Here is a 24042-nt window from a genome sequence, read left to right as displayed (position 1 = left end):
GGTCTGGGGGCTGCACGGAGGCCCCAGGACACTCCTCAGACTCAGGGTCCCTGGCCCCTTCCTCCGGCCGGAAGCCCCCAGGGTGGCCTGGGCCTCCTCCCCCAGCCCCTGCACCCCCAGAGCTGCAAGGACGATCACCTTGGGGGCCGGGAAGCGGGCGGCCTTCCATCTCGGGCCCCAGAGCAGTGGGCCAAGTCGTACAAGTAGAAAAATCGACAGGGGTCCAGTTTCACCCACAGCTTTAGACCCAAAAGACAGAAATTTTTTCAGGAAAATAAAAGTGGGAAAAGAATCCTTGAGTCCAAAACCCTCAGGCGTGGCAGGCTGTGATTTGGGCTCTTGGGCCGTGGGGGGCTCCCACGGAGGGTGGGCAGGGGTGGGTGCCCGGCTCAGTCTTCATCCTCGCTGCCGTAGATGCCCGCTTCCCAGCGCTCGGCCAGGGCGCTCCTGTGGCGTGTCACCCGCGTGGCTTCCAGGACCTGGAGAGCAGGCAGGGGTCCCTGTGGGGTCTAAGCTCCTGGGCGCACCCCTGGCACTGACAGAGGGGAGCAGGGGTGTCCCCTCCTCGGTCTCGGGCCTCTACCTCTAGTGATGTGGCCAAGGAGCCGCTGAGCCCCAAGGCAGGGCAGATGCCCGTTTCCGGAGCTCGGACTGCGCTCGGGGAAGGCTGCCAGTGCTCCGGAAATCGACCAAGGGCCCGGCTCCCCCCACTCTCGGATGAATCCTGGAGCCCACTCACCTCCAGGTTGACGAAGTCTAAGGGGTCCAGGCCGGCATACTGCGGGAAGGAAAACGTGTCAGCCAACTTTGTCCCCACGTGGGGAAGAAAGGAAGGTGTCCCCTGCCACCATGGTCTCCCGAGTGCCCCTGGAGGACCACACTCAAAGCTACCCATCACGCTGCCCCCTTGATGCAGCCTCTGTCCTCACTGGCAAATTATTTCATCTCGACTTAATCATAACAAAGACAGTTGGCATTTACGAGCTCTTCTGTGGCCAAGATGTGCAGCTCTTATCATCATGACTATTTCACACAAGAAGAGACAGAGGGTCAGAGAGGGGCAGTGACCTGCCCAAGCCCTCACACGGCATGTGGCGGGGCTGGGACTCGAACCCGGGTGTTGGGCGCCAGCCTGGGCCTGGATCCCTGGGCCTCGCTGTCCTTGTCTGACGCCCACCTCCTCGGCCGGGCTGCGAGCACCAGGTGGGCAAGGCTGGGGTTCGAATTATTCTCCATCGCTTCCCGATGCCCCATCTAAGGAGGCGTGTGGCCTCGTGGCTACCGACGTGGGGTTTGGGATCGGGCCCAGGTTCGAGTTCTGGCTCAGGAGCTCAGGGGCTGTGTGACCCTGGGCATGGGAGACTCCACCTTGGGTTACCCCGGTTTCCTCTTCTGTAAAATGGGGGTGCCAAGGCTTCCTGCTAAGGCAGGATGCAGAGAAAGCCCTGGGCACTTCCCACATGCAGGGGGTGGGTGACAAATAAATAACAATGACAGTTGTCAGCACATCAAAATCACAGACGATGGTAACCGCCATGGACTTCTCCAGGCAGCAGCCCGGGCCAACAGGGCCTCCGAGAGCAGGCGCCCCATTGCCCCACTCTGCACCTTACCATGGGGTAAACTGAGGCACGGCTGCCACAGGGTGGTGTGGAGGCGGGACTTGAACCCAGGCCCCCACTGCCGCCTGGGGAAGGGGCTGTGCCCAGGGCTGGACTCACCTGCAGGTCCTTCCTCTTTTGGTGCCAGGGACCGTCCCCTGGTGGGGACCCCGGGGCCTCGGGCTCAGCCGCCACCGTCCACACCAGGTCCGAGTGCAGGCGGACGGGGGAGAAGGAGGGTGACTCGGACACCGAGTAGCTGCCCGTGATGCCTGGGTCGGGGGGCAGCGGAAAGAGGGGGCGTCAGGGAGGGCCCCAGCCCAGGGCCCATCACAGGGCTGGGTGACATGTCAGGCCGTACAGCCGGTTGGGAAATGAACGGACAGACGGACAGACCACCCAGTGAGTCTGCAGGACCTGTGGAGCATTCGAGGTGGGAAGTGCTGCAGGTGGCCCACGGGGACGCTGATGACAGCAGCGATGACTGAGAGGACACGGCACCCAAGTCCCTAAAGCAGACACCGCAAGGTGAGGGCGATGCGTCCCCCCCAAACCTTCATCTTGAGCGGACTGACCGGCAGCTGGGCAGTAGGTGGCCAGCGGGAGACCCCCAGCCCCCTGCCGTCCCCAGGTCCCCTCACCGGACGCTGCAGACGAGCTCCGAGAGGTCCGGCCACCACCCTCGGCCGCGTCGGGGAAAACCTCGGGGAAGAGGACGCTGCGCCGCTCCTCGGCCACCTCGCGCTCCCGCCGCAGGACACTCTCCACCTCCCGCTCCAGCAGCTCGGACGACGGTGTCTTCTGCAGCTGCCGCCCCGGGGTGCCCGCCACCTCCCAGCCCCGGACCTGGGGGGCCTCGGCCTTTCGGGGCTCGTCCGGGACTCGGAAGCACAGGGGACGCAGGCAGAAGTATTCCCGTCGCACGACACCCCCGTTGGCTCGTTGCGGCCCCCCGAGGGGCTCCTGGGACCCTCGTGGGGCCTCCAAGGGCTTTCCGGAGGGTTCCGAGACAGGCCTCCGAGACCCTGTGGCCTTGGCAGAGGCCGCAGCCCTGGCCTCGTCCGCAGACTGGCCGCCGGGCTTGCCGTGGACGCCGAAGGCCGGGAACTCCAGCGGGGGGCCCCCAGGATTCAAATAGGGCAGGTAAGCGTCGGGCGGGATGCGCCGCACCTTCCTGGCCTCGGGGGCTGGGGCTTCGGGGCCCAGGAGGGCGTCCGAGCTGAGGGTCCTCCTGGGTCCCCCGGGGGGCGCGTCGGGGGTGGACGGCCGGCCCAGCCGCAGGCCCTCCTGCCTGTGGTCCTGCTCACGCTGCGTCCACTGTGCCACGTCCCGCTGCACGTACAGCGACAGGCCGCCCCGCTCTGGACGTGAGGCCTCGCTCAGGCTCCCCCGGGCTAGCAGCGGCCGGGTGGGCACCTGCACCAGCTCCTGGGGCCCAGGCACCTGCTGCAGGCCCCGCTGCGCCCGCAGGGCCGCCTCGCGCTCCTGGGCCAGGCGGATCTCCCGCTCGATGGGCGTCTCTGCTGGGGGCTCCGGGGACCCCCGGCCTTGGACCCTCTTCTCGTCCCTTGTGGGGGGCTGCTCGGGGACTGTGTGCCCGTTGGCCCGGCAGAGCCTGGCAGAGGCCCGCGGGTCCTGGTTGACCGTCAGTGGGGTCCACCCCGGGGCCACCCTGCCTGGGCCTTTCCCAGGGGTCCCCGCGTTGGCCTGTTCCAGACTCAGGAACTGCTGCCTGGCCGCCAGGAAGTTGATTTGCCCCGTGTCCACCGCGCTCTCCTCTGGGGACGAGGACCGGGGCTGGCTGGGGGCCCCGTCCGGGAGGTCAAGGGTGCCCTGGAGCCTGGCCACTGTTTTGCCCCTCCTGAGCACCCAGCGCTCCTGCTCCAGGTCCCAGGGCCTCCTGGGGAAGGCGAGCGCCGTGTCCAGGTGGTCAGCCTCCATGTCCTCCTCGGCGTCGTCCGAGCGGGGCCACCGCGGGGATGGCGGCCCAGGTCTCGCTGTGTCCAGCAGGGCCTCAGGCCATGCCGGTGGCTCTGCTCGGCCCCAGCCGGGCTCCTCAGGCCCCACGCCCACCAGCTTGATCGTGTAGCTGGTGTCCCCATCGAGCGCCAGGCCGGCCACCCGGGGCGAGTAGGGGATGCTGAAGATGGGGTACCTGGTCACTCGGTCCATCTCCTGGGGGTCTTGGCTGGCCGAGTCCTGCTGAGGGAGGAGGAGGAAATGACCAGGTCATGGGCTTTAGGGAAAGGGACAATTTCCAGTCCTCCAAGGGGAAAATCCTGGAGGAGCAGCTTTGTGATTGGCTCAGAGACCTTCCCAGCCTGGCCAATCAGAGCATCCCACCATCTGTCCTCTGTGATTGGCTCAGAGACCCACCCAGCCTGGCCAATCAGAATATCCCACCATCTGGTCTCTGTGATTGGCTTGGAGATGGACACATGACTCATCCTGGCCAATCAGAGCATTGCACCCTCTGGCCTCTCTGGTTCAGGGACAGGTAAGTTACCCAGCCTGGCCGTTGCCATAAAATCCTGGGGCTTTGGAATTAACGAGGACCACTGCACCCTTTTCCGCTGAGGTCGTTAGACTAGTGCGAGAGGCGGAGAACTGCTGGGGGGCATATGTTCTGGCTCCTGGAGACAGCTCACTCGAGAGCAAGCCCATCTCCATTGAGCTCCTGGATCGATCTGTGCCTGAATCCCTGCACTTCCCTGCTGCCACCCCAACAACATGCACTTATACGTCTGTTTGGGTGGTGTGGCTGAGGGTTGCAGCTCAGTGAATTCAAGGCACCCCTGCCCACTCACCCCCCAAAAGCTCTGCATCTGTCACACTGAGCCACATCAAATGCCACCTCCCCCGAAAGCCTCCTCAACGCCCCCTCACCCCGCACATTTGTCTGCCTCTCTCCCAGGACATGAAGCCCTTTCTGTCTTCCATTCATGCCGAGGCTCCTTCACTAATTTTTTGTCCAACTTTATGGAACGGCCCAGTCGGCCCCTCCTTGCTGAGAGGTGACAAGTGGGATCACAGGGCCCAGAGAGGAGTAGGGACAGGCAGAAACTCGTTTCCCAGCCCCACATCCTGGCTCCGTCCCTGCCCACTGGGATGCTGTGTCCCATCCCAGACAATCCCCTGCCGCGGCGCCGTAAGGCCAGGGTGTGCCGGGGAACGGCTTGGACCTGGCTTTTCTGGGCCCAGGCGGGGCCCCGGACAACACCCTGACCCAGTGTCCCTGGAGGGCCCAGCCTTTCCCCCAGGTGTCCAGGTTCCTTCCAGGCACTGCTTCCAGGAACCTTCTGGAAGGTCACATGCTGGCTCACACCTGGGTGGCCCCTGGCTGGGTACCCAAGGCCCAGTCCCTACCCCTGCAGCTCTGTGCCTCGAGCTCCCCCGTCGCTGCTCCTCTGGCCCCAGGGTCCCCAGCATCTCCGGCAGACATGGCCATCGCCAAGCCTCTGAGTGTTGAGACGTCAACTTTGTGCAGCCGAAGAAAGGGGGACCTGCCCGAGGACCCTCCCCAGCTCCCCTGGTAGCCCTGGCCTCAGCCCGTAATGCCACCGGAGCCACTACACCAACTCGCTCCCGAAAGCCAAATGCATTTGTTCTCTGAAGGAAGGTGGAGCTCCTGCTTGACGTGGGAGCAGCCACAACCATGGCAAATCCACCGTGGGGGCAGTGTTGCCACCATCCTGCCTGTGTCAGGCGATCTTTTGTATGCACCAAATATTAAAAACCAAGAAGAAGGAAACGCTTTCTGGAAACAAGCAAGCTTGGGTAGTAATCCCCAGCAGGGACCCGGGCCTGCCCAGGCTGAGTCTTTGTCCCGAAGGGACAGGAACAAACCCCAGGCCCTGGTGGGAGGATCGGCCGAGTTTATTCAAGGCCCTGTCGTCTCCCGCCTGCAACCACCAGCCCCAGGCGCACGCCCCTTCTGCAGCCCCGAGCCCAGTATACAGCAGGTGCTTCATAGAGACGGTGAGCAAGGCGTGGTCTCTGGCCTTGTCCCAGGGCCCAGGACGCGGGGATCGGCTCCTGCCCCTCCAGCCCCGACCCCACCCTCTGGCCCCAGCACTGAGTGGTCTTGCTCCGTCCCCGGCCTGGGGCTCCCGGGCAGGTGCAGCGGAAGTGACGGCGGAATTCTTGCCACTTACTTGGCAGACTCATGACTCACACGGACGGGAACTCGGGGAAGAGGGCAATGGAGGCGAAGGGTGCCCGGCAGGGGCGGGGCAAGGCTGGGGACACCCCCACCCCCTGGGGTGACTCACCGAGGCCGCAGGGCTGCCAGCCCCACCTCGGGACAATAGCCTCAGGCAGCTGCCTCGGGGGCTGCCCACACCCGGCAAGCTGTCCTGGGGGGCAATCCCATTCGGTGCCCCCAGGGTGGGCACCCCCCTCCAGAGCCTCAGTCTCCCCATCTGTGGAACCGGCCCTAGAGAACCCCAAGGAGGAAATCGCGGCTCTGAGCCAAGGAGCAGCGACAATGACCCCCTCCTCATATTGCCCCCCTGGCTGTGCCCCACACCCGCAGCTTGTCGAGTCCCCGTGGGAACCTGGGAGGAGGGGCCCACGTTCGTCCCGTTTATGGTGGAGGGAACCGAGGCCCAGAGAGGGGAAGCCACTCACCCGAGGTCGCACAGCGAGTGGCAGAGCAGCAGGGCCTGACGGCTGAGCCGCCTCCTCCAGGGAGTCTCCCTGGATTGCTTCTCCGCAGCCCCACCCTGCACCCTTGTCCCTACCAGACTGAAGTGGGGTTTATGGCCCTTAGTGCCAGTCACTTCCTTCCTTATTACCCAAACTGGCCTCTTGCCTGCGAGGCAAAGGCCTCCCGGAGGGCCCCGAGGCTCAGAAACAGGTCCCACAGCAGGGAGGGGCTCCTGGGGTTCCCTCCAGGCCTCTGGCCAGGCAAAGCCCCCAGTGCCTCGAGACACTGAAATCCTGGGCTGAGCACCCCCTTCCCCTGGCACCCCAGGGGAAGGCCCACCCTGACCCCTGACCTCCCAGGTGGTGCCTCTGCCCCCCACCCCACCCCCAGGACCCAGGCTGAGCCCCCGCACCCCGTGCTGCAGCCGCTACCTGGACTCTGCCCACACCTGCTCCTGGGCCCCGAGATCCCGCTCTCCAGCAAAGGCCCGGGGTGGCTGCCACTGACAAGCGTCCCCTCAGAAACTTCCAGAGTTCCCAGACCCAAAGGGGAGCCCCCTCTGTCCTCTGGCCACAGGGACAATGGTCAGGCCCCTCCTCCCGGCAGGTCGGAGCTCAGGGCTCTGGGAGCCAGGGTCCCTGCAGCCTGGGGGGCCCCAGGGACGGGTGGGGGCAGGTGGGGTGCACACGGCCCCTACAGCCTCAACGTCTCTGGGGTGCAGCGCGAGAGGCCACCAGCCCGAGACCCTGGGGGGTCTAGAGGGGCAGGGGGTGGGGGTGGGGTGCCCCACCTGCACCCCGAGTGTCCCTGAAGGTGAGCAGGCGGTGCCCAGTGGCACACGAGCCCCCCCATGCCGCACGCAGACCCCACCCCACACGGGAGCCCCCCGCGGCCCCGACCCCCAGCCTCACCTGTCGCCTCCCGGCCCAGCGACCTCCGACCGCGGCTCTGGCTCCTGTGCTGCCCGCAAGACACCCGGGCCCGCCCTGCCCGCCGGTTGCCAGGGAATGGGGCGCCGCCCAGAGAGGTGCCCTGTCCCCACCCCGCCTGGGCCGGGAAGCAAAGTCCAGGGGCGACGGGAAAGACGACACCCAGGCCGGCGGAGGGCGGCACCGCACCCGGGACCTCCCCACAGGAGCTGCCCCCGCTGGGTGGGGAAGGCGAGGCCCGGAGCGGGGAGCCCTGCTCAGGGTCCCTCACCCGAGCCCCCCGGGCCACACCCCCAGGCAGCCCCTTTTTACAATCCCCAGCCGGGCAGCCGGGCCTGGGTTCTAATCTCACTTCCCTTCCTTGCGCCTCGGTTTCCTCCTCTGTGAGATGGGGACATCACAGAGCGGCTTTCCTCAGGGCTGTGGGGAGAGTTTCACACACATCGGCCGGGCCGGTAAATGTTGGCATGGCCAGCGAGGCCCAGTGCCCCGACACATAGGGACACCGAGGCCGAGACGGTGTGCGGCCTTGCTGCCTCTTGGCCTGTGGGCTTGGGCTCCTGTCCCCCAGGCCGGGCTCAGTTCTGCCATCCCCTGGCTGGCCATAGGGCCGCTCTGAACCTTAGTCTCTTCTTCCATCGATTGGGCCCCCAGCCCCGAGTCAGCCCAGGGTAGGGGGACTTGGGGACAGATTTGGATAAAGGGCCCAGCTCAGAGTAACAGCTTGAGTACCTAAATACGCCAGGGTGCTAAAGACTGGGGTCACCGGCTCCTCCTGACAGCCCCTCAAGGACCTTGGCCCCCACTTTGCAGATACAGAAGCTGAGGCACAAGAAACTTAAACCCTGTGCTGGGATCTACACCACAGCTCCCTGTCTCACGCTCTCCACCATCCTCACCACCTGCTGCCTGGATGGGGAAACTGAGGCCCGAAAAGGGCAGGGACTGGCCAGTCAGCCCTTACTTGGGGTGCCTTGTGGACAAGGACCCACTAACCTCCCACACAGGGTTCATCAAGCCCATTTTATAGGTGGGGAAACTGAGGCCTGGAGGAGCAACTTCAAGGTCACACAGTGCGACAGGAATGGGGGAGCCTCCCCCTCAGGAACGTCCTCCCGACCCCCCACCCACTTCCGAGGTCCTGGTTTCTTTGCGGAACTTGGGGGTGTCTGTGGGCTCCTCCACTTCCCTCTGGGGACTATGAACCCCACAAGGGCAGCTGCGCAGTGACAGGATGGGGCAGGGTTGACGCAGAACCCCAGGCTCCATGGGAAACAGCAGCTGCCCACCTGGGCCTTACCTGTCTGGGAGCTGCTCAGGTGGGCACAGGTGTGGGTGAGCGGGCGGCAGGCGGGGGAGCCGCTCCCTGAGCCCTGCTGCCTTTTATGCCGGGCTGCCCGGGGCCGGCCCCACCTCCGCCTGGCCGCGCCCGCCCCGCCTGGGGGGAACCCAAGAACGCAGGAACCGGGCTGTTCACACTGTTTATTGGCTTCTCTGGGAAAATCAAGATCATTGGGGCCTCGTCACACATGGAAAGCAGAGAGGGGGCGGCAAGGGCACTTCAGCAGAGGCTCACAGCTCAAGGGGCTCGGGCAGACGTGGGGAGGGAGAGGAGGGGGCCACAGCCACTGGCAAGGGTCACCCCTGCAAGTCAGCCTCTCCTCCAGCCACCGAGGGTGCAGAGCTGAGACCGGGACCCAGCTCGGGTCAGAGAGGCCCCCATACCCACCCTGCTGGGCTGGGGGTGGCCCCTGGACCCAGAGGTGGCCTCGGCACTGGGCACCAAGCTGGGGCCCCAGGGAAGGGGCCAGGATGGAGCCTGGCCACCAGAGCCAGCATGGGCGAGAACGTGCATGAATGCGCCTCTGGCAACGAGTGTGGCTGCAACTAGTGGGACGTGTGCACGTCTGCCCCCATGAGAGAGGGGCAGGCTCGCTCCAGCCTGGTGGCAAATGGTGGGTCCCCTGCTCTGACCCAGGGGAACCCCCTTCCCAGGCCAAGCACCCCATGACCCACTACTCAGAAAGGCTCCCAGCCCAGCAGGGCCTGGTCTCTGGGGTGTGGTCAGGTGGGGGACCCAGGACCCTGGCCCAAAAGGTTGGAGAAGAGGCCAGGGGAGCGGCCCCCTGGGATCCCCAAGTTAGCACCCGGAGGGAGGAGGGCCCAGTGGGGGCGGGAGCTCAGATACAAAGTGGCTCACGGCGGGCACCTCAGATACCCCCAGCCCGTCCCATTGCAGAAGCAGGGAAGGGGCCACAGACCCCTCCAGAGTGGGGGGGGGGGCATGTCACCGGGGCCCCCATGCCCGGGCTCCACCGTCCCCTGGCCAGGCCCCAGGGCAGTGTGGGGGGACGGGCACAGCAGGCTGGGGGTGCCCAGGGGGCCTGGCCCCCGTCCCAAGGCCATGAGCCCCAGGTCTGCAGTCGAGGCTCCCAAAGGGGCACAGCCTCGCCCCGAGCCCCGAGATGGAGACGCCAGCGCCTTGGCTAGGGAACGCCGCAGGCCCCACTCCCAGGGCCTCCGGGGCCCTCCGTGCCGGGGTCCCCGCCGGGCGGCCGCTCCTCTCAGCCCGGGTGGCGGGTGGAGCCGTGACGTGGGGGTCCCTCATCTCAGGAAAAGCGGGTCTGTCCATCTGTCGGGGTGCTGTGGGGCGGGGAGCCCGTCCCTCTCTTTCCAATCAAGGAAAACCAGGAGGACGTGGTAGCTCCGTGTGGCCCGGGGCCCGAGGGGCTGCAGGTGGAAGGTGGGGTGTCGGTGGGTGTCAGTGCACGGAGGGTGGGGGCCGGGGCGGGGGGCCGCGCCGGGTCACATGACTGAGCAGCATTTACAGCGGTGTTTCTTCATGTCGAGGTCCTGGGGGTCGCTGGTGGGGGGCTCAGGCCCTGCCTGCGCCTCCTCCTCGGAGCCCGGGGCGGCGGGGGGCTCGGGGGCGCTGCCGTTGGGCGGTGCCGGCTCCTTGGCCTCGGCCGCGTCCTCGATGACCACCAGCTCCGCCGTGATGGTGTCCTGGAGCCCCAGGACCTTCTTGGTCTCGGCCTCATCCTCCACGTCCCGGTACCCCATGAAGGTCATGGTGACGGGGGGCTCCTGGCCGGGCTGGACACCGGGGGGGCCCGCCGTGGCCTCGCCTGGCTCGGCCTGCACGCCGGTGATCTCCCGCCGCAATGGTGAGGTCCGCGGGGCCTCCCCGGCCGGCCCCCGGCTGTCCGCCGCCCCCGCCTCGCCCAGCGTGACCTCGTCAGCCTTGTGGATGAGCTCGTCCACCTCGGAGGCACTCAGTGGGTGGATGCCATTCTCCAGGGCGCCGTCCACGGCATGGACCACTGCATGGGGAGAGACGCACGTGAGCTGCTTCTGGGCCGGGCAGCGGGACCCCCGAGTCACCCGCTTAGAACCAACCGTCACGACCCAGGGGGGCAGCCCGAGGGGCCACAGAGGGCTTTCCAGAAACAAGAGCATTTGTGAAAAGTCGAGGGAGACTGGGAGCTCGTAAACTGTATTTTCACAGCCTTCCGTTTGCATATCCCGCAGCCGGCCAGGGCCCCTTTCCCCTGCGTGAGGGGGACCACCCACCCTAGGGAGAAGATGGACGGAATTTGCACACATTCAGATTCCTTCCCTGCCTTGCATTTATTTGGTTGATCTTGAATTAGTTTAGTTCCTTTCACCCCATTTTTCTTGCTCTCTGGTAAGTGAACTGAAGGCTACACATTTTCCTCAGCGTTCTGCTTTGGCTATACCTCCCAAATTGAGATTGGGTTGTTCTCTTTCAAATGAACTGGTTCACAATTTCCAATCTAGTGGTCTCTTTGACCCAAGAATTATTCAGAAGGGTGTTTTTACTGTGGTTAAGGATGTAAGTCTTTTAGTAGCCGTCACAGCCTGCTTTGCAGACTGGGGCACAGTTGCTTTCTAAAAATGTTCTACCTGTATTTGAAAAAAACAAGGAGAGTTTTATATATGTATATACATACATGCACAATCAACCAAGCTTGTGAAACGTACTTTCCAATCTCTCCACCTTTCCTTGCTAGGTCTCTCGGACCTGTCCCTCCCAGATTTCACCGCAATGGGAGGGCTCCCAGCTGCAGGTGGGCCACAGCCCCAGGCCGCAACGCTGCTGACCCTACACAAACCCAGCTGCCCAGGCAGTGAAGGGACAAGGGGGCAGAACAGGCAGCCCCAGGGATGTGCCTCCTCCCCGGCCAAGGGTCAGGGCTCCCGTCCCCGGCTTCCGGCCAAGAGAGTGTGTCACTCTCAGCTCCCCACCCAGGGAGGGTGCCCGGGGTCCAAGGTCCCGTGGCGAACGCGGGGAGGCCCAGAGGGTGGGGTGCACTGGGGCAGGGAGAGCCAAGCTGGGTGCCCAAGGCCACAGCCCCACCGGAGGAACCCGAGCCCTCGGCTGCCGTGGAAACAGATCGCCTTCCCGTTGCCCAGCAACCAGAATCCAGTCTGGCCGGTCCAGCTCCCCGAGGGCTGGGCAAGACGACGGGACCCCGGCCAGGGGGGTGAGGATCAGACACCTGCCACGTGGGTGAACCCCGAAAAGGCCACGTGTAGGACATGTCCCCAACAGGCACAGCTGCGGGGACAGAGGCAGACAGGGGCTGTGGGACGGCGACGGGGGATGCCAGCTCCATTCTTGGGGTGATGAGAATGTTCCAGAGTTAGAGAGTGGTGACGGCTGTGCAAACCTGTGACTGTACTAAAAGCCACTGAATTGTACTTTAAAGGGTGAATTTTACGGTACATGAACTATATCTCAAAAAATGAAAATAAAAAGCTCTGGAGCTTTTGCCCAGGGCCCCCCAGCTCTGCCAGGCTCCCCAGTTTCCCGCACCGTCTCTTCCCCTCCCGGCCGCCGGGGGGGGTCCTCGGCACCAGCCAGACCCTGCGCACACCGCCCCTGCCCCCACTCAGCCCCCCGCATGCCCACGGCCCCGGCTGCCCAACCAACTAGGAGCCTCCCTCCGGCCTGTGTGTGGCCCAGGGGCTCCGCTTGCTCTCCCCCCAGCAGACGCTCCCACCCCAGGGCCCTGCTTGCACCGAGGGGGACACCAGGTGCCCCGTCCCCACCCGCCGTCCTCTGTGCCTGGCAGGTCTCGGTGCCAACGTCCCCTCTTCCGAGAAGCTGCCCCGGCCCAGCCCCATCGCACCGCACCTCCCGCAGGCCCCTGTGCCCCCCGGGGCTTGTCTGCAGCCATCAGCACACCGCCGAGGGGGGCCCGAGGATGAGGCCACGCGTTTCACCCAAACTGCCTCCCGCCCGACGGGGGCTGCTGGGGAAGAGGCCCTGGCCAGCGGTGTGGGCATCAGGTCAAGTCGGGGAACTGAACTGCGCAGCCCCAGTGACAGCCCCGGAGACACGTCCTCCCCATGCCTGGAATCCGGGCCCACACGTCCTCCCTCCACGTCTGTGACGACACGCGCGTCCCAGCCGCACACCCGCCCCCTCCTGGTGACGACACGCGCGTCCCAGCCGCACACCCGCCCCCTCCTGGTGACGACACGCGCGTCCCAGCCGCACACCCGCCCCCTCCTGGTGACGACACGCGTGTCCCAGATATCAGGGCACCTCCCTGCAGCCCCACAGCCCTGGAATCGGAGCTCCGGGCCGTGACTGGGGCACGGTGGAGCGGGGGTCGGAGGGCGGGGGTCGTACCTTTGGTCTCGTCCTCGTAGACCTTGACGCCCTGGGGCGGCTGCTGGGGGAGCAGGGTGGTGCTGGAGAGCACCCGGGTTGCCCCAGTCGCCCTGTCCTTCTCCACCGTGATCTCCACCGAGTACATGGCTGGGCGAGAGCACAGGTTACGCCGCGCGTGCCGGGCCCCCACCACGCCCGCGCCCAGCCAGGGGGCAGCCAGCGGTGCGGGGCCCATGCAGCGGGGACATGTGCTCGGCACGGCCAGGACTCGCTCTCAGGGCGGTGGGCTCGGCCCTGCCCGCTCCCCCCGGCCCGACCGTCCGCCTTCAGCCGCGTCATTTAGCGGCGTCTGGTTCAGCAGGGAACGGACGATTCCCTCTTGAAGAGTCAGCGCCGTGGCCCATCAGGCTGTGACTCGACAGCCAGCGTCTCACACCCGCTCTGCCCCCAGCCACTGGCCTCGGGCCCCCTGGGTGCCAACCTTGACCCCAGGCTCCTAACCTTGCCCCCCCGGGTGCTGACCTCAGGCCCAGGAACTGCCCTGGAGGCCGCCAGCAGCTCCAGGAGAGGCTCCTCGCAGTGCACGGGGAGCACGGGGGCTGGGAGGTGCTCGCACCCTGTCTGTCTGTCCATCCGTCCATCCGTCTGTCCTCGCTCCCTGGGGGTGCCTGAGAGACAGAGTCTCCCCCCACACACACCCCACTCCTGCCCCAGCCCCCTCTCCCCAGATGCCGCCATCCCTCGGTCCCTCCCTCCTTTGGGCTCTGTCACCTCCTCCACGAGGCCTCCCCGGAGCCCTCCGACTTAAGTGGACCACCCAGCTCGCCAGGACCCCTCACTTCTCCCCATAAACCAGCAGAACAGGCCGCTGCTGCCAGAACATCACCCCGGGCTGGGGCCTGGGCCTGGGCCTGGCACACAGCAGTCACTCAGCAAGCACGTGAATGAATGAATGAATGAATGAATGAATGTTAAGCCCAAGTCCCTGCACGCTCTAGCGCACCCACCCCAGATGTCTGGGCCCAGTCTGGGTCCAGGGCCGCCCACACAGTTGAGCAGGTTGTGCACTGCACAAGATCCCCCGCTGAGGGGACACGCTGGGGTGTCGGCTTTGGTCCCAGCCAGGGTTGGTCCAGCGGGCACTGAGGCCCGGGGGAGCCCCACGCTGGGGAAGGCTGCCCACAGCAACAGCCGCCCGGACTCTGCAGGAAACCCCGGCCTCCCTGCCTCCCCCTCCCGCCACGTCCTGGATGCCAGGGTGGCCCTGCCGTCGTGCTTCCTGACTCGCTTAGTGACAACAATGGTGCGAAACCACGGTGCTCTGCCCTTCGCGCTGGCTCCCAACAAGTGAGCCCGGTGCCAAGGCCCAGGCACGAGGCCCCTCGACCCCACCCTAGGGCAGGGGGGAGACCCCGGCACTGCAGGGAGGTGGGGGAGCAGGAATGTGAACCCTGACCTCCGGACTTGAGAACAGTCAGCATCGACCCCGGCGCCCCTGCCTCTCAGACCTCAGGAGTCCCTGGCCCCAGCTTGGCCACTTCTGGGGACGGGGAGCTCACTCCCACGTGATGGCGGAGGAGGAAGGAACTAAGCCAGCGAGCGATTGCGTGGCGAGGTGACTGGAAGCTGCAAGGGGCAGCGGGTCAGAGCCGCCAAGCGAGGCCGGCGCGTGAGGAAGAAGCCAAAGCGGAGCCCCCTCCCCGCCAGAGCAGCCCCCCTCCCCGACAAGCCCCATGGGGGCGTGTCTGCCGTGGCCCCGCCCCCACCCCACTGGACACGCCCCGCCCCGTGACCCACCTGCCTTCATCCTCGTAGCACCTTCGGGTGTCCTCACCGGGGTGTTAGAGACGCGCGTCTCTGCTTGGCAGGTAGAAGGTGGGGGCAGAAACGGGGGTCAGAAGGGAGACGACCACGTGCCCAGACCCCCCCCCCAGACACCCAGACACATGCATCGGGAACCCTCCAGAACACAGCCCCCAGCCCACATCTCATCTCTCAGCCCCAACGATTTGCACAAAATCCCTGAGAGGGCTGCATGGATTCCCTCTAGCTATTAATTTTTAATCCCGCAAGTAAGGCGAGAAAACTCTCTCCTTATGAATAATTAACTCGTGACAAATACGGCCCCAGCGCCTCAGGCCGCCTCCTGCCTGCCTCCAATCCCAGCTGGTGACCTCGTCCGTGATTTAAATGCAAATTATGCATTTAAATATATAAATGGCATGCTTAATATACGTCTTAAAATGCAATTAATTTATTTAATAACAATAATATTTTTAAAACGTATTTACATTTAAAAACATTGAAATATGTCATAGATGGGACCTGTTTGCAAACAAGCCTGGACCTGTATCTACCTAGAGCAAATTTATTTTTTCTGTGCATGAAATAGGTCACGGAGTTCAAACTTGGCGGCTTTGGTTTCTGGTCTGGACGGAGTGGTGGGCGGGGCCGGGCTGGCCTGGACACGCCCCTCCCCGTCCCAGGGGGCCTTCCCAGGGAGATCGTGCAAATTAAGTGAAATAATGACAAAAGCCACTCAGCATTGGGCTGGACTCAAAGTCAGGGCTGGGTGATAACAATATCGGCAGCAATAACAGACCCTTTTATTGTCTATTAACAGCTTATTTTTGGGGTGTCCTCCCCGAGCCCTGCAGCCCCCACCGCGGCCAGCAGAGGGCGCCCCGCCCCGCCCACAGCGTACCTTTTGGGGTGCCCACCGGGGTCTGCAAGAGAGAAGGAGAGAGGTCAGGGGGGGCCGGGGTCCCGCCTCCCTCCCCCCGCCCAGGTCCCCACCTGTGGGGCAAGCAAGGGGCTCTGCCGGGCAGGACGGTCTGGCTGAGCGGCGACCCCAAATGCACCTGCTCGTCCCTCCCCCTCTGCCCCCAGAAACTTCAGGGTGGTCTCCAACCCCTTCTCTCCCTCTGGCTGCTCCCACCTGGGCAGGGCCCTCAGAGGATCCCCAATCCAGCCGCCCCTCCCATCGGCACCCCCAGAGGCTGCCTCAGGCGCTTTCTCACACACAGGCAGCTACCGTCCCTGCCCCGTTCAGGGGCCCCCGTGGCTCCCGAGGGCTCTTCGAGAAAGGCCCTAACCCCTCCTGATGGCCCCTGTGCACCCCTCCCCATCCCTCCCCCACGCCGCCCCAGCCTCCTGGCCCCCTGTGCCCTCAGGACCTTTGGACCTGCCGTTTGCTGCCCACGGAAAGCTCCTCCCCAGACCTCCAATCCACAGGGTCCTGCCCTGGGCATGTCGCTTGCTGGTGTCCTCAGGCATGTCCGTCTGTCCCCCAGGATGGGCGCATCATGAGAACAGGGACGGGTTTGCACCTCGCTGGGTCTCCTGGGCCAACACCCAGTCCAAACTCAACCAGCCTCCAGCAAAAGGCCCCCTCTCAACTCGAGTCCATGTCTGGAAAACTCCTACTCAACCCTCAAAACCCTCCTCCTTTGGGAAGCCTGCACAGCCTTCCCTGAACCAGACGCCCCACTGGGGGAGCTGCAGCGCCCTGGGCTTGCCCCATCGTAGCCCCAACCCTCCCTGTGTTCAGCTGTCTGATATGTGTCCGTCTGCCCGCCTGACGTGAGCTTGGTGAGGTGGGGGCCTGGTCCACCTCCTCCTGCCCCCCCAGAAGCAGGCAGTGGGCAAGCAGGGATGGTCGTCCACCTCTAGGGCCTGCTCAGTGCCCTTGGCCACGAAGAGGCTAAAGGGGTGGGGTCATGCTCCAGCCAGCAGGGGCCGGGGTGGGGCAAGGGGGCCCCCAGGTCTCCAGGAGCCCCCTCCGGCGCCTCCTCACCTGCTGTGAATTCAGTACCACCCGGGCCTTCTGCTCCTCCTTGGCTGGGCTTGGGGCTGGGGCTGGGGCTGGACTTGGGGTGACTGCGTTTTTCTTGGGGGTGGTGGGGATGGCGTCTCCGTTCTCCAGCACCTCAATCTCCTTCTCCAGCCTGGGGCGGGGCGGGGAACACACGTATTGAGCGCTTACTGTGTGCCCGACACAGCCTGTCCATGTTTCCCAGTTGCTCTTCAGCGGCTGAACAGCAAACCCCCAAATTCAAACCCCCCACAGAGCGTGTTTAGAGAGAGCATCTTCGAGAACTGGGAGAGAATAACTTTCTGCTGTTGTAAGCCACCACATGTGTGGTAATTTGTCACTGCGGCTCCAGGAAACTCAGACAAACCCGGTGAGGTTTACAGCTGGGGAAACCGAGGCCCAGAGAGGCAAATTCACACCGCTGATGAGCGGCAACGCCGGGATCTATCCTCTCCCTTCATCACCCGTGCTACCGTCAGCTTCACCGTCTGCGTCAAACCGACTCTCCCTTTTTCCACCTAAATACGTTTATTTTTACAGGAAACTTTGTCTGGTGAAACTGGAAAAACCATGTCACCCTCCAAGTATTAGAAGATAACGATACAAATAAGTCCAGCGAAAACAAAACCGGGACATTAAATCCCAGCCCAAGCAGTGGGCTGCCTGCGGCTTTGGCAGGGGCCGGGGGCACTGAAGGCGGCTCGGCCCCCGGAGGCCCAGGACAGATGGGGCGCTGGGGCTGCAGCCTTCCCACAGGAGGGTCCAGGTGGGCAGGCCGGACCCGGAGCCAGCCCCTCCCTCCAGGAAGCAGCTCGAGGCCAGAGTCAGCCAGGAGGGCTTCCTGTAGGAGGCAGCCCCCTCTCCTGCGTCCCACCCACCCACAGAGGACGGGGGCCCGTGAGAGCCCCGGTGTGCGCCAGGCACACGGGACAACGCAGGCAAATGTCCCCCTTTGAGGCGCAGGGGGTCTGCCCCGAGATGGGGCACACACGTAGCCCCTGCCGAGGGCTGCCCTGCTGCCGGCTTGTGCCTCTGGTTGTGTCTGATTGTCCGTCTCTCTGCAGGCCCACCCCGCACCCGTCGGCGCCTAATGCCTGCTGAAATCAAGTCACGCAAAGGAGCTGCAGCCTCTCTGTCTTGCAGACGGGGAAACCGAGGCAAGGGCAGAAAGCACCCGGGTCCTTGCCCTGAACCCCCCGTCCAGCCGTCCCTCCCCCTGCCTGGGAGCAAGGGCTGCCCCTGGGCCGACGGGGGCCGTGCGTGGCGGCCGGTGGCCTTGGGACCATGCAGGCCCCTTCCCGGGCAGAGCAGACTTTCCGGAGCCAGCGGGAGGCCCTCGGTCACTTCCCTCTGGGCTGACCCCGCGGCCCAGGCGCTGAGCTCCTGCTGCCGGAAGCCCCAGCCTTTTGTCCCGGCCGGGGCTGGGGAACTCGCTGTCCCCTCCCGCGTCCCCCGGCTTCCTGCGGGCCCAGCTGTGGGCCTCGGCGGCCTCTGCGAGGGCCGAGCCGGGGAGAGCTGCCAGCTGGGCTGGCACCAGGCCATGGACAACGAGACAGGGCGGCCTCCAGCCCCGAGGCCACGGGGGGCAGCCCGGTGCCCCCAGCTCAGCGCCCACCTGGAGATGGAGCCCTCCAGCAGCCGCGCCTTCTGCTCGTCCTCCTGCATCTGCCGTCTCATGTCCTCGTCCCCCTCCGACGCGGAGGATGGTGTCCCCTCCAGCAGCCAGCGCTCCCGCAGGGCCTTGGACTGTGTCAGGTCAGGGTCAGGGTCAGGGTCAGGGCTGGGGCTGGCCATGGTGTCCGATTCAGGGTCCCCTCTGCCTCCCCGCACCTCCCCACACAGCTGGCTGAGGCCTGGGGTCCATGGGCCCCGCCGCCCCCTCCCCACCGAGCCGGGGGTCCCCAGGCCCCGCCGCCCACCGGTACCTTCAGGTGCTGCAGCTGCCGCCGCTCGTCCTCCAACTGCCGCCGCTTACTCTCCACCTCCGCCTGCCTTTTCCGCTTCTCCTGGCAGGAGGGACACGGTCAGGGCCCCAGACACCCCCAAAACCCACACCGAGGCTCCAACCCACCTGTCGCGCTGGCCCCAGCCTCGGCATTTGGGGGACGAGGTCTGGGCTGGGGTCCACAGACCCCGAGGGGCTCCCACCACCAGCCCCTCTGCTCCAGGGCCAAAGGAAGGGCCTCCTGGGCTCTGGATCTCGGGGTCCCCATCTACACAGTGTGGGGGGGAGCTGGTGTGTGAAGAGCCTCACATTCTAGGGTCCAAGGGGTCTACGTGCTTATTTATTTAATTCCCCTTAAACTTTAAGTTCTGAAACAATTTCAAAGTTACAGGAGAGTTGCAAACATAATACAAACCCCACCCCCCCCAGGCACCCCAAGACCCCTGTTTTCACGTTGGCCACATTTGCTGTATCACCCTATCCTACCCATCCACCGACCCACCCATCTGTCTGTCTGTCCATCCATCCATTTTCTGAACCCCCAACAGCAGGGTGCACACCTTGCGCTCATGGACACACAACACTTCCGTGCACATTTCCTACGGACACGGATATTCTCATACGTGACCCCTCAGGTGCAGTTATCAAGTGCAAGAAGATGGCTGTGCACACTCGTTTCCTCGTGTGTCCCGTAATGTCCTCTTGCACCTTTTTCCCCTCCATCGTTAGACGCCGTTCAGGATCGTGTTTGCTTTTGAACGCCACTGCCCCTTGGTTGCTCTTTTTTTAAATATTAATTGTGGAAACAAATATACCCCATAAACCTCCTCAGGTCCACGTTCTTATCTTTAGTTTGTAGGGATAAGACACAGAACTCCGGGCCACTCGATATCCCAGCAACTCAGGACCCACCACACCCGGCTTCGGGCACCCCCCACCCCAACCCAGACCCAGGGCCTCAGGGTGGACGTGGGGGGCCCTGCGACCCCAGGCCCCGGCCGGTCCCTGGGGCAGGGAGACACTCACCGCGATGGCCTGGAACCGCTCCTGCTGAGACGTGGCCTCTGCCGCCAGGACCCTGGGAAGGGGGACATGGTCAAGCCCGCGGTACCCGCCCACCCCTGCTTGCAGCCAGGCCTGGCTCGAGTCCCAGCTTTGTCTGCCCAGCCGGGAGGCCATGGGCAAGCCATTTCGCCTCTCCGAGTCTCAGTTTCCTCTCCTGCAAATTGGGACCCTTCCCTCCCCTCAGAGGCAGCACTGCCCTCTCCAATGAGCCTTATTAGTTCACTAATTCATTCAACAAACCCTTCTGCCACCATCACCTCCCCACCCCCGCTCAGGGCAGCATCAAGGGAGGGATAGGCCTGAGGGCTTCAGGACAGGAGGGGGCGAGGCTCCACCTGGTGATGCAGGGAGGACTTTGGGGTGGAAGGGGCATTGAGGCTGGGCTTTGCAGGATGCATAGGAGTTCACCAAGCATCAAAGGCCAGAGAAGGGGGTTCCAGGACCCACCAGCCTCGGATCCCAACCTTGGGCTCCCAAAGCCAATCCAGTGGCTCCTCTCCCAGCTGCTGCCCTGGGACTCAGGCCTTGTGCTTCTCACACTGGCATCCACCAGAGACCCCCAGGAGCCCAGCAGCCCAGAGAAGACCAGGGATTTCCTGAGGACACACAGCAAAGCAGCAGTGAGGCCAGGGTAGAGCCCAGACCCCTTCTCTCAGCCAGTCCAGCATGGGTTTAGCTTTAGCTCCATCCCCAGAGCTGGTATACCAGGGGCTCAAAGTTTGGGTTCACAGGGCTGAGGTCCTGAGGCCTCCAGGAGGCAGATAGGAGGTCCGGCCTCTGCAGAGTGCATTGTGCCTGCCGCAGCTCACCCCACCTGCCCACTCCTACAGCCCACACCAGCCCTGCCTGAGGGTCCCTCGTTCTCCCATGACAGGGGCTGGGGGCTGTGACTTCCCTTCCCTCCCCCTGCCCACCTCTCAGCATCTCTCCACTGCCCCTAGCCCAGGTGCCGTCATCCCCTGGACGGCGTCTAACGATGGGCTGCGTGGGGTCTCAGGTTTCCCTACGATGAGCACAATAACAGCCTCACACTTCTGGGGCTGCTGGACAGCACGGGGGGGGGGGCTCCTGGGGAAAATGATTCTCTGTCCCAAGTTCCCAATAATCCCTGGGCCTGGTGTCCACTCTGGACAGCTCTGATGGGCAAGAGGCCCAGCCCGATGGGGGCTGAGGGCAGTGGGAGCCAGGCCCCCCCCATTCTACCCCCACCTGCCCCGAGCCCCTTATCTTCACAGAGCTGAAATTACAGACCTTTCTGTGGTCCCTCCACCATTCCAGCACCCTTGGGCCTTGCATCAGAGCCCTGTGGGCCTCAGTTTCCCCCTCTGCACCGACGCTCCAGCTCTAAACCCTCTGGTTATGTTCCCCGGCAGCAAGCAGGGGAAACAGAGGCCAGAGAACAAACACTGGCCCAAAGCCACTCAGCGTGAGCAGCTGCTCCCTGCTCCACTCAGGTCCAGTTTCCTGGCCTTGCTGAGATCCGTGAGGTCGCCCGGCTCCCACGCCCCTGCCAGGTGACCCCACCCGCCAACTCCCTTCCTGGCAGGCAGCACCTGCTCCTCTCCATGCCTCCCAGGGGCCCAGCAGCCCTGACCACACCCTCCACAGCTCCCCTTTCTCCTCTCTCCTTGGGGAGGCTGGGTTAGGCGGGCGGAGTTCAGGAAAGGCTCGATCCAGCGATCTGGCTCAGAATCACTTCCTGAAAGGCCACATCAGACGGCGCTCTGGGGCTTCCCATCACACTGTGTGACACAAGTGGTCACTGTCCCCCACTCCCCACACTGAGGCCATCCCCAAGTTCTGCTGGATGCCTGGGACCCCCAAATCCAGTCACTCCACACTCCACATCCCCCAGCCCCACCCAGGCCTCCACCAGCCCCTGTCATCCCCCTGGGCCCTGACAGCCCCCTCTCCACCCCACAACCAGGGAGAGGCAGCTTCTCAAACCGTGAACCAGTCTCTGTCATCTCCTGCTTTAAAGCCTCCCTGGCTCCCATCACCAGCAGGCCCAGCCACGTCTCCACCCTCACCCTCTGCTCTCCCCCGTGCTCGCTGGGTCTCGGCCACCTGCAGACAGCTCGTCCCAACCTCCAGGCCTCCGCACTTGCTGTGCCCTCTGCCTGGAACGCCCATCCCCTGGCTGGTAACCGAGGCCCAGAGAGGGCAGGTCACCTGCCCAAAGCACACAGCGAGGAAGTGGCAGACAGGAATTCAAACCCACCCTGGCTCACGGGTTTTATCCGTCCAGCTCCGCGGTGGCCTCCAGGGCCCCACCTGGGGAGGACAGCAGAGCAGGGGGGTCACCGAGCTCCCAGGACCCCGCACACACGGCCACGCGGGGTCCCCCATCCCCGACCCAGCGGGACAGAGACGCAGGGACTCAGTGGCTCGCAGGGCAGCGACAACAAGGCCGGCAGTGTGCCCGCTGGCAGCCTGTCCCCTCCGGCGGCGCCAGGGCACGAGGTCAGGAGGCCCCATGAGCCTTTCCTCCCTCCCGCCCCACGGCCCCAGGAGGGGGCAGGCTGTGCCCCCCACGCGCCCCCCAGCTCGGGGGCGCCTGAGCCGCCGCGGGTGATGGATGGCGGGGCCCGCGGGAGGCGGTCGCCCTGGTAACCGCGCCATCGCCATGGCAACGCTGGGGCCCAGCGCGTGCAGGCGGGGCTCGCAGCATCTCCCGCCCCCGGCCCCGAGCTGGGGGGCGAGGGGCCTCCCGTCCCGGGCTCAGGGGCCGCCCGCAGGGGGCGGGGCGAGGGGGCGGGGCGAGGGGTGCTCCCCGCCCCCCAGCTCGGGGCCGGGGGCGGGAGATGCTGCGAGCCCCGCCCCCAGTCTCCAGGGTGACCACCCAGGGCCAGTCCCCTCCGGGAAGGGTCAGGACTCCTTTCAGCCTCAAGGCAGCCAAGTTGGCCAAGCGAAGGCACAGCATCAGAACCCCAAAAACCAAATCAAAGCGTGACCCCAAGACTGACAAACAGCCATAAGACAGGGCCCCTCTGCCGGTGTCTGGGCTCAGCCCCATTTTACAGGACGGGCGATGACCTCGCACGCCACACTCGCCAAGCCTCCACCCTCCCGCCCTTCTGCGGGCCACGTGGGGTTACTACCCTATTTCTCAGTGGGGAAACCGAGGCACAGCTGCTAAATGGCTAAGCTGCAGTGGGGCCCCAGAGCATAGGGTCTCCCCGAGGTCCCGCAGGGGGTGGCTGGGAGGCTCTGCTGGATCTCCCAGCTCCCTGCGGGATGCCCAGGCCAGATCACCAAAGGTCTTAGATGTGGGACCGGGGAGCTGGGTCTTGGCTGAAGGGCCGTGGGTGGGGGTCTGGGGCCGGCTGCAGGACCTGGGACACGGCGCTCGGTCAGCACGCAGTGGCTGCCAGCCCGCCCTCGCCGGGTGCCCACCTCCAGCGGCCGGCGTTCTGTCCTTCCCCGATTATTTTTACGTGCTTGGAGCAGAAATCTGGGGAAAGTGGCGACGTGGGCGGCTGGGGACTGGTGAAGGCAGCGGCTGCGAGCGCGTGAGATGATCCCGGCTCCAGCAGATGAGCTAATCCAAACCCGAGGAGAGCCTGGGCTTGGCGGGGCGTTTAATTTTTTAAAGGTCCAGGGGAGTTACGTAACCCACCCAAGGTCACCCAGCGGGCAGGACGGGCGGGACACGGGGATGGGGGTGTCACCCCTGTCCTGCCAGAGTCCCTGTCTGGGCAGCTCGGCCGGAGTGAGGGGTCCCGCCCGGGCGGGCGTGGAGCCCAGCGCCCAGAACATTCCTGCACTCATTGAAAGGAAACAGCTGACGGCGACCTTGACTGGGGTGGGGGCAGATCACCCTGGGAGGGGGGAGTCCAGGCGGCCCCTCCCCCATGGGGCGGGGAGCCCCGATTCCACCGGGCTTGTTCCCAATTCCCTGTGGAAACCTGGTGAATGCCAGCCTTGGAGCCCCAGCACCTTCCTCCACTCCCACCCCATCACCTGGTCACCCCCAAACCCTCCCAGAGCTCCCTGTCACCCCAATGCAAAATCTCAGCCCGCCAGCCATGGTTCATCCCCTCCTCCTCTGCCCCCTCCCTTCCCATCTCCCTCCTCTGCCTTCACATGCAGCTGAAGCACAGCCACCTCCTCCAGGAAGCCTTCCCGGGTGTCCTTCCCCATCAAGAAGGGATTTTCCTCCTCCTCCTCCGTGCCCCTCAGCTCCCAGCACAGGCGAGGCCCCCACGACAACCACAGTCACTGGTGAACTGAACGAACATGGGGCCATTCAGAATTCTAGAATGTTCAAAGCAGAGAGATCTCTGGGCACCACCCCCAGGTTGTAGAGGAGACTGAGGTCAGAGCAGGCCACAGACCCACAGGGGCAAACTCATTGCCTATTAACTTGGGGGCGGAGCTGGACCCTGCTCCAGCC

General features: G+C 64.8%; 3 protein-coding genes across 8 annotated transcripts; 1 reads left to right on the top strand and 2 right to left on the bottom strand.

The window, feature by feature from the left end:
- Positions 1-222: 222 nt before the first annotated feature.
- Positions 223-7291, bottom strand: LOC119525351 (mitotic spindle positioning). 3 transcript variants are annotated; one of them, XM_037824016.1, is made up of 5 exons: positions 7161-7291; positions 2243-3800; positions 1722-1873; positions 740-778; positions 223-479 (listed from the first exon to the last, which is right to left on the bottom strand). In XM_037824016.1, exons 2-5 carry the CDS (start codon positions 3771-3773, stop codon positions 390-392), a joined length of 1812 nt encoding a protein of 603 aa, XP_037679944.1. In that variant the 5' UTR covers positions 3774-3800; positions 7161-7291; the 3' UTR covers positions 223-389. The 3 variants fall into 3 exon arrangements, with proteins under 3 accessions (XP_037679944.1, XP_037679943.1, XP_037679942.1); XM_037824015.1 differs by having other exon boundaries at positions 2243-3803; positions 7161-7241; XM_037824014.1 differs by lacking the exon at positions 7161-7291 and adding an exon at positions 5873-6056 and having other exon boundaries at positions 2243-3803.
- On the top strand, positions 6088-7853 carry LOC119525190 (proline-rich receptor-like protein kinase PERK9). The gene is made up of 4 exons (XM_037823792.1): positions 6088-6149; positions 6640-6855; positions 7113-7400; positions 7679-7853. Exons 1-4 carry the CDS (start codon positions 6088-6090, stop codon positions 7851-7853), a joined length of 741 nt encoding a protein of 246 aa, XP_037679720.1.
- A 792-nt stretch (positions 7854-8645) lies between these two features.
- PALM (paralemmin) lies at positions 8646-22289 on the bottom strand. Of its 4 annotated transcripts, none has more exons than XM_037824079.1 (9): positions 21868-22289; positions 19608-19659; positions 18562-18642; positions 18252-18382; positions 16619-16769; positions 15527-15548; positions 14620-14682; positions 12841-12969; positions 8646-10501 (listed from the first exon to the last, which is right to left on the bottom strand). In XM_037824079.1, the coding sequence occupies exons 1-9, from the start codon at positions 22272-22274 to the stop codon at positions 9984-9986; spliced, it is 1554 nt and encodes a 517-aa protein (XP_037680007.1). In that variant the 5' UTR covers positions 22275-22289; the 3' UTR covers positions 8646-9983. The 4 variants fall into 4 exon arrangements, with proteins under 4 accessions (XP_037680007.1, XP_037680008.1, XP_037680009.1 ...); XM_037824080.1 differs by having other exon boundaries at positions 14620-14679; XM_037824081.1 differs by lacking the exon at positions 12841-12969.
- Positions 22290-24042: the final 1753 nt, after the last annotated feature.

Source organism: Choloepus didactylus (assembly GCF_015220235.1).
Source record: "Choloepus didactylus isolate mChoDid1 chromosome 25 unlocalized genomic scaffold, mChoDid1.pri SUPER_25_unloc1, whole genome shotgun sequence".
Taxonomy (NCBI): Eukaryota; Metazoa; Chordata; class Mammalia; order Pilosa; family Megalonychidae; genus Choloepus; species Choloepus didactylus.
The sequence above is the reverse complement of the archived record's forward strand: the minus strand, read 5'-3'. Positions and strand labels throughout refer to the sequence as shown.

Excerpts from the sequence above, each read along its gene's own strand:
- LOC119525351 (XM_037824014.1), bottom strand. The coding sequence starts at position 6,022 with ATGGGGAGACTGAGGCTCTGGAGGGGGGTGCCCACCCTGGGGGCACCG. Across the intron at positions 3,804-5,872 it reads CTGGCAGCCCTGCGGCCTCG|CAGGACTCGGCCAGCCAAGA; the intron begins GTGAGTCACCCC and ends CTCCTCCCTCAG. Across the intron at positions 779-1,721 it reads AAAAGAGGAAGGACCTGCAG|TATGCCGGCCTGGACCCCTT; the intron begins GTGAGTCCAGCC and ends TCCTTCCCGCAG.
- LOC119525190 (XM_037823792.1), top strand. The coding sequence starts at position 6,088 with ATGACCCCCTCCTCATATTGCCCCCCTGGCTGTGCCCCACACCCGCAG. Across the intron at positions 6,150-6,639 it reads CCGCAGCTTGTCGAGTCCCC|GACCCAGGCTGAGCCCCCGC; the intron begins GTGGGAACCTGG and ends CCCCACCCCCAG. Across the intron at positions 6,856-7,112 it reads CAGGCCCCTCCTCCCGGCAG|ACCCCACCCCACACGGGAGC; the intron begins GTCGGAGCTCAG and ends TGCCGCACGCAG.
- PALM (XM_037824079.1), bottom strand. The coding sequence starts at position 22,274 with ATGGCGATGGCGCGGTTACCAGGGCGACCGCCTCCCGCGGGCCCCGCC. Across the intron at positions 18,643-19,607 it reads AGCGGTTCCAGGCCATCGCG|GAGAAGCGGAAAAGGCAGGC; the intron begins GTGAGTGTCTCC and ends CCCTCCTGCCAG. Across the intron at positions 10,502-12,840 it reads CTACGAGGACGAGACCAAAG|TGGTCCATGCCGTGGACGGC; the intron begins GTACGACCCCCG and ends CTCCCCATGCAG.